The 8,317-nt window shown below is 50.5% G+C and overlaps 1 protein-coding gene across 1 annotated transcript in view; it reads right to left on the bottom strand.

Moving 5' to 3' along the window:
• The window catches only part of LOC123167888 (protein DETOXIFICATION 45, chloroplastic), a 15,820-nt gene extending 11,321 nt beyond the window's left edge, over positions 1 to 4,499 (bottom strand). Inside the window, exon 1 of the mRNA XM_044585751.1 lies at positions 4,019 to 4,499. Coding sequence (XP_044441686.1) covers positions 4,019 to 4,359 — 341 coding nt within the window. The 5' untranslated portion in view covers positions 4,360 to 4,499. The remainder of the gene's footprint in view (positions 1 to 4,018) is intronic.
• Between the last annotated feature and the right edge of the window lie 3,818 nt (positions 4,500 to 8,317).

Consider the following 8,317-nt stretch of genomic DNA (forward strand, 5'->3'; position numbering starts at 1 on the left):
AGAAGGCGCGTGCGCCGCCGCCACGCCCGAAGGAGAGAGAGCCGAGGCCGCCTGCCTCGGACCTCCACTCCCAGCACCTGCCGGTCCCGTCATGACCAGCGATGCCGATGTCGGGGAAGTGAAGGGGGAAGTGGGAGTCAGAGCCGCCTGCCCCAAGCCCCCCTCCCCCAACGCCACAGAAGGCGCGGCCGCCGCCGCCACGCCCAAGGGAAAGAGAGCCTCCGGTGAAGCAACCACCGACTCCCCGTCCCCAGAGCCAACCAAAATCCTCACCGACGATGTCCGCACGGAGCATCCAGCCAGTGCCCCACCGGCATCCTCAAACTCCAACAAAGGTAGTGACTGCTCAAACGCCTCATCAGAATCTACCCGGTCACTCCAAAGTCTGGGAGGGGCAGAGGCTGGCTCAAAGGACCCGAACCGCAACGAGGTCATAGGCACCGATGGTGAAGGTGCCGGCTCAACCCCGGTCCCATCCCCGGACTGAGCCACAGGACGGGAATCGTTAGTCCCCTCACGGGTTGACTCGTCAGTCTGTGCCCCTTCCGCTCCCGCACTGTCGTCCCCCTCGTGCATGTCAACATCATTCCCAATCATTGCGTCAGCAAACAAGGCAGCGTCCTCAAACTCGATCTCAAGAGGAAACACCTCTCCTCTATAGGTCCAGTTAACCACGTCAGACACGAACTCAATATCCAAAACGCTCACTAAGATGCGTGCCACTCCATGTGCACGAGTAAAGGCCATATCCACTTTCTCCGTCTTGCCAACCATAATGCCCATACTGGCCACGACTCGAACATCCTGCAAAGGCTTAGATGGAGCCCCCGAAAACCTCAACCAGACCTGCGTAAGCGGCTTTCCTTTAGGTTCCACCTGCTGCCACTCATGGAACTCCAGAATGCACCTAGTGCCAGGAACTCTGCATAAACCAAAACTCAACAGTCGCTGCAGATCGTCCACTGAAGGAAACTCCACCTTAAAAACCTTGGCCTCGAGAGGAACGAGCTCCCAATGGAAGTCTCCCGGTGCCAGTTCCTGAAGCCTCTGCACAATCTGAGCCTCCGAAACCTCACCCTGAGTAGCTTTGACAACCCCGGTGGTCAAGCTCAAAGTCTCCTCCGGAATCTCTCTCGCACCCGGGGACTCAAAGAACATAAGTTCAGCACAATAAACTCCATACATAGTCAAAGATGGAGCCTGGTCACGCAACAATGGGCAGTCCCCCGAGGCATGTGCCGGCTTACCACAGGACTCACACAGCTCTGCCACGCAATCAGCAATAAAGTGGCCCTTCTCACCACAACGGTAGCAAAGCATCCTATCCTTCTTACGCGCCCACTTGGACGCCCTTTCAGCCTCAGACCTGTCTGTAGCCTCAGTCACACTCCCAGTCGCCGGAGCCTCAACATTGGCTAAAGCCGCTACCACCTCCATTGCCTGGGGAGGGAGCTCCGCGGTAGCGTTATCGGTCTTCCGTACTGACTCCGCTTGGTCAACAACTGCCGAAGGCGGCGGCGGTCTGCGATGATACCTCCCGCGTCCACCGCCCCGACCACCGCGATGTCCACGGTGACCCCCTCTCTGGCGGTGATCCGGACCGGAAGCACCCTCAACAAAACCTCCTGGAGGCCCGAGAAACGGTCTCTCAGCAGACCCGTCACTCTGCCAGGCATAACCACGTCCTCCACCCGTGGATGAGGAACCACGATGTTGTCCATCTCCATACACATCATAACCATCGTCTCCCCACTGGCCTCGTGGCGGATCATAGGAGCCTCTAGTGTTCGAATTCTGCGTCGTCTGCGATTGTCCCGAACGTTTGTGAGCAGGCCTCGCGACGAAGTGAGGCGGAGGCGCGCCACGAGGCTGACCGGCTGTCGGCGTTTGCACAGCCCCAAGGGCCGCACCACCCCGGCCTGCAGTAGCCACAACAGCCGCGCCCGGCGCCTGAGGGCGAGGCCCATCCCGACCCGCGGCCGGCTGCGCCACGGAAGCCAGACCTAGCGCCGGCGGCCTCAGCCCGCCCCTACCGGCCATAGCTTGCAAAGGTTGCCCCGGCGGCCGAACGCCCAAGCGGCCATTACCACGACCCTGGGTGGCCTGAGTTGCACCACTGCCCGCCGGCGGTCTCTGGGCGGGCGACACCAGGGCACCGCGCCCAGCACCCGCCACCGGTGGCGGAGGAGCCCCGCCCCGACCTGCTGGAGCAGAGGCGGCTTGCGTCTTGGCTGGCGGCGCCGCAGCCCCGCGGCCGGCCTTGGCCAGCAAGGGTCGAATCCTCCTAGCCCGACCCGAGCCACACGTCGGGAAGCCGCGAGTCCCGCGCCTTGGAACCCTAGCACCAACAGAGTACGGCGCACGAGGGGGAGAAGGATCGATCGCGATCGTGCATGAGGGACTGCTACGAGGGGGAGTAGGATTCAGGTCCGGTACAGACTGGGCCACATACCCATCTGACCCTGGCCCATCCACTCGCGAACTTGGCTCCCTCCAATCCGGCCCAACACAGCCCAACAAGTGATCGTGCATCTGGGAGATCCCGATCGCCGGAATCCCATTGAAAAGCTTCGGCGGGGGGCCAGCGCTCCGACCGGCCATAGCCGCAGCCGGCGGAACACGTGCAACCCTACCAGAACCAATCCGAGGGAAGCCAGGCGCAGCAACCTTGCGAACCCTAGCTGCCCTGGATGAACGAAACAGACGAGGAAGTGCAGGACTAGTCGAACTCGTCGACTCGATCACATGCACGTCGCTAGCCTCCTCGATAGGCCGTTCGGTCACCTGGCTAAGGTCCTGGGCCTCATACCCAGTCCTAGTCAGGCCCGTCTCCTTTTCGCATAACGTCAGCCCAACCCGGCCCAGAAGCTCGTTCAAACGAGAGGATCGAGCAGGCCCGACACCGATCGCCGTGATCACCGGCGCGACCGCCACGTTTGCCGCCGGCGCCGGCCCGGCGACTGCCCGGCGGCCTTTCTTCTTCCTCACCACCGTAGTCCAAGCCTCCGGACAGATCAAATCGAAAAGTGTGAGATTTGGTAGACATACCTTAGGGAGGGGACCTTTCCATGGCCGGATCGCCGACGCTGCCGTCCTCCGATGAACGACTCGCCGGACCATTTCTTTCTTCTCCCCCGCGTGTAGTCCTATCCTTGCTGGATCATCAGGGGGCAGTACTCTGTCTAGAGTTGTTGCCACCTCCTCCTCATCGTACCCTACATTGAAAAATTCACATACCAGATCGGAAGGCGTCGGCGACGGCGGTGTCTCCGGCGGTTCCGGCGAGATTGCATCCATCTCTCCATCCCCGTCGTCCTCATCGTCGGCGAGTGCCCAGAACCGCCCTCCGATCCGCCGCCTAGCACCATGGTGTGCGGGCCGGCCGGAGGCGGGAGTCGCCCCTCCAGTCGCCTCACCCATTATCGTTTTCCGTGTTATATGCCTATTGATTATATATGGTTACACACAGAATACGTGACATCACTAAGGAGGTGGCGGCAGCAGTTGTGAGGGAAGCTGTTGCAGAGGACCTAGCTGAGGGATACCGTGACATGGATGCACGCGAGCTTGCAAGACTGAGCGAGGTAGGAAATCACCTTACTTAGGCTATTCTTTCGATCTTTGGAAATATAGCCACCTCTATGTATTAGCATATATACGTGATGTAATCTTTAGCTTCCTATCTCTACCTCCATATCTATCCTTTCCTTTTAACTAGGATTAGCTCTTGGAGGACCTGACGACGGGTAGCTAGTTTGGACATTGTCTAAATTTTAGACGACGCAAAGCCACTGAAGACGTTTTTTGGCATGTAGTAGTCTAAATTTGGCATAGAACACCATTTGCACAAGCCACTAGAGATGCTCTTACTATTAGAAAGTAAGTGTGTACTCCTAAGTGTATGTGTACTCCTAAGAAGAAGAACAAGTGGGAAGAATCTGAAGATGGAAACAGAGTGAATGAACACTTTTAGCTAGTACTGTACTACTAGTATTGAAAGCGAATGAATGAATCTTACAGCAAGAGAGCATTGTCCTCCTCCTCCTCCTCCTCCTTTTCAAGAGCATCATCCTGAGGCAGAGGCTGAGGCTGAGGCAGAGGCAGCGCGTGGAGCCTAGGGGGAACGGTGCGCCGCCTTCTGAAATCGAGCCCAGGAAGAGGAAGCAGGCGCTCGGCGTGCTTGGGGATGGTGGTTCCCAGCCTGGATAGGGATGGCCATGGGGAGGAGGAGGAAGAAGAAGGGGATGCGGATGCGGAGGCAGAAGCGGCGCCCGGTGCTCTCCTAGCCCTGCTGCTCAGGGACGATGGCCTCGGGCATAGCAGCGCCGGCTGGCCCGAGACGAGCGCCCTCATCCCCATCTCAACCTCTCTCTTTGAACAGTACAGTACAGAGCGGCGGCCGGAGATGATGATGACGGCTGGCTGGCTGTGGCTGGGGAGAGGGAGAGAAACAGAGAGAGAGAGAGAGGATGCATAATGATGAGCCAATCCGAGTGGTCCGGCCCAACATAGCCCTGTAACGAATTAATGATGCCATAACCCAGTGTAGGTAGGATGGACCCACCTACATAACAGCATTAGGGACCCCCTAAAAAAAAGATAAAAGCATTAGGGTCTTCTAAAAAAACATTAGGGCATCTCCAACCCAACCAAGCGTCGGCGGCGCACACCTCTGCAATGATCTTGGGCCATTTGATCCTCTCGTGCACCATGGTTAGTTCAGAAACAAACTCCTTTCTTTCGTTACCCTGCTACATGTTGTACATATACTTGCAATTTCTGATAGATGTTGTCGGCCTGCAAACACATGCAGATGCTGGCCCTGATTCCCTCACCAAGACGGCGATCGATTCTTACTATGACAGCTCTCGCCTCTTTCTAACTGGTGATGCTCTCGTCTCTGCTTCCTTGGATTTTAACCTCTGGTAATGTTGTACCGGCTTCTCACCATTAGAAACTTGACTCCCTCTGTTTTGTTACCGAACTTTGCAGGGTACTGTAATGTTGTACCGGCTTCTCACCATTAGAAAGTTGACTCCCTTTGTTTTGTTACCGAACTTTGCAGGGTACTGGACTACCACACAATGGGTCAAACTAGAGTAACTCATAATGCAGCTTGATTTATGGTATACTCCTAGTCATTCCACGTTTCATTTCACTGTATGTGTGAGAAAGAAATTAGTGTTGGTTCAGATTAGTAGCATTTTTCAAATTTCAGGTATCTTGATATCTACGAGCCTCTGCTGCAGAAGGGGAAAAACATGACAACCATCCAGTCCTTCCCAAGGATACTGAATGGTCCGAGGTGAAGTTGGAAGCCACAGCATCGATTCGTTTCCTAGCCGGCCAGAAGATAGCGGCCTCCACAACTCCATGGTGCATCTGAAGTGTGAAGTGAGACCACTCATAACAGGTCAGGTCAGCAACAAGCCACTTTTTTACCTATCCCGTTGTTGGCATGTGAATACAAATATTTGCTGATGAAATGAACTAGTACTCCTCTCTATAATCGTTCAGCTGGTGAATAAAGTGGAAGATCCAATAGGCTACGATCACAAGATGCTATTCAACTTTGATAGCTGCCGGTGGCCTCTGAAGATATGCTCCCTGATCATATCAAGTGGCAACTATAGGACCTGTTCCCATCAAAAACATGGATCAACTTGATGAGAAGAACAAACCTGCAATTATCCATACAAAATTTCCTTTGTTTACCGGTAGTACTCTCTGTTTCCTTTTTTGTCTTCTTTGTGCTCTCTGGGCATCCTTATAAGGCGATGCCATTGAAGAGTCTAGGAATATCTTGTCCATATTGTTGTTGTCTAGGAATATCTTGTCCATATTGTTGTGATCGATTGTGTTGTCACTAGTAGAAAAATGGCCTTTAGTCCCGGTTCATAAGGGCCTTTAGTCCCGGTTCTGGAACCGGGACTAAAGGGTCGTTACTAAAGCCTCCCCCTTTAGTCCCGGTTCTTACACGAACCGGGACTAAAGGAAATTTTATGATTTTTTTATTTTTTAATCACCCCTCATCACTGCTCAATTTAACCTCTAATCTCTAATTATTCCAAATCATCTAACTTTCCGGACGGGTCGTTAACCGGGACTAAAGGAAATTTTATGATTTTTTTTATTTTAATCACCCCTCATCACTGCTCAATTTAACCTCTAATCTCTAATCATTCCAAATCATCTAACTTCCCGGACGGGTCGTTACTAAAGCCTCCCCCTTTAGTCCCGGTTCTTACACGAACCGGGGGACTAAAGGAAATTTTATGATTTTTTTTTTGATTTTCAAATTTTTGAATTATTTTAACCTCTAATCTCTAATCATTCCAAATCATCTAACTTCCCGGACGGTCACCCATCCTCTCACTACTCCAGCCTGAGCACGCTTAACTTCCGGGTTCTATTCTCCCTCGTTTCCAAGTCTGCACTTGTTGTTTTCCTAACAATAGTAAGACGTCAATCCTATTAACCCTCAGGAATTTAGCTTGAGCATGAAGTCACACATTTCACTGTTTGAGTTTGAAACTATTGTTTTAAAAAACAATTTAGTAACACTAATATTTCTTGAATAACTAGTTTGACCATAGTTTCACCACAGTTTGACCAGATTTGACCAAAATTCAAAAAAATAAAAGAATTATTTCGTAACACTAATATTTCTTGAATAATTAGTTTGACCATTGTTTGACCACAGTTTGACCACAATTTGACCAGATTTGACCAAAATTCAAAAAATCTAAAATAATTATTTAGTAACACTAATATTCTTGAATAATTATTTATTAACAATAATACTTCTTGAATAAGTAGTTTGACCATAGTTTGACCAGATTTAACAAAAATTCAAAAAAAACTGAAATTTGAGCATAACTTTTTTTCCTTTTAGAATTTGAGGATTCTAAAATTTTGCAAACAGGCCATAGGCTGTCAAAATCGGATGCGGACTTTCTTGCTGAACATTTTGATATATTATACGTTTTTTTCTGACATCGTATGCAAAAGTTATAGCCGTTTTACATTTTCCCTACACTTTTTGCAAAACATGTCCAAATTTAAGTTTTTAAATTTTCCTAACTAGTACATGTAGTAACATAACTACATCTGGAAGGATTTTAATTTTTGAAGTTTTTATCATTTTCTTTTGCTTTTTACAAAACTGAAAAGGCGATCCACAAGTAGAGTTTGAAAATGGGACATTTAGTATCGGTTCGTGCCACGAACCGGTACTAATGCCTCAAACCCCATTAGTACCGGTTGGTGGCTCGAACCAGGACTAAAGGGACCTTTAGTACCGGTTGGTGCCACGAACCGGTACTGATGGGGATCACACCCTTTAGTCCCGGTTCGTGGCACCAACCGGGACTAAAGGTCCCATTTGAACCGGGACTAATGCCTGTATGGTGCCCTAGCCGTTATTAATGCTCGTAACCGGTTCGTAATGCAACCGGGATTAATGCTCTTTTCTGGCTGAACCAAAGCCTTGTTTTCTACTAGTGTGTAAAAAATGCACTTTTTTATGTTAGAAACTATCCTTATAAGGCGACATAGGTTGCATTGTACTGCTATTGCATATACAGATGCTTCAGTTTGAGGCATGTTTCTGCACCGGCTTTCCCAACGAAAATGTGACACAACCTTGAAAATCACGGGAAAAATAAGTTGCGCAGTTGCTCGTGTCTCCCTGCGGGGGCTCACTTGACCGGGGGTCTCGTGTGTCTCTCCCTAGTTCTAGGGCTCTTGGGTGACAGGAGAGCATCCAGTCCAGGCTACTGGTTAGGGAGGAGGGGATAAAAGTGATGGAGCGTACGTTCCTCGAGTGACGGCGATGATCTCCTCTCGCTCCCCATTACTCAAATTATTTTTTGCTTTTAGGTACTCTAGACTTTTTTGGCTGTGTGCATCTAGCTATGCAGAGGCCGGGCTTTCTTTCGATGCGATTGTATCACCTCGATATATCTATTCAATGAAATGTCCTTTATCGAAAAAAAATTACTCTCCCTCCGCACCTTCTCTGCTTCCTCGCTTGTTGAATGTAGGGGTGCCTTGTATGGGCTAGGCTGGTCAGAATAATGGGCCGGGCTGGCCTCGAATTCTATTTTCGTTGCATCAGTTCTATCTTTTTTCATTATTATATCAAAAAAAAGTTGTCTCCTTTTTAGGTACAACAGTTGTCACTTGTATGACGATTCTATGAAAACTGTAGTCATATACTAGTGTTAGTGTTAAATACATAGAACATCATAGCATTGTTTTAATCATTAATCTATATTTGCTGAATAAGTCAAAAAAGGCAAGTACATGAAGAACA

Source organism: Triticum aestivum, chromosome 7D (genome assembly GCF_018294505.1).
Source record: "Triticum aestivum cultivar Chinese Spring chromosome 7D, IWGSC CS RefSeq v2.1, whole genome shotgun sequence".
NCBI lineage: Eukaryota > Viridiplantae > Streptophyta > Magnoliopsida > Poales > Poaceae > Triticum > Triticum aestivum.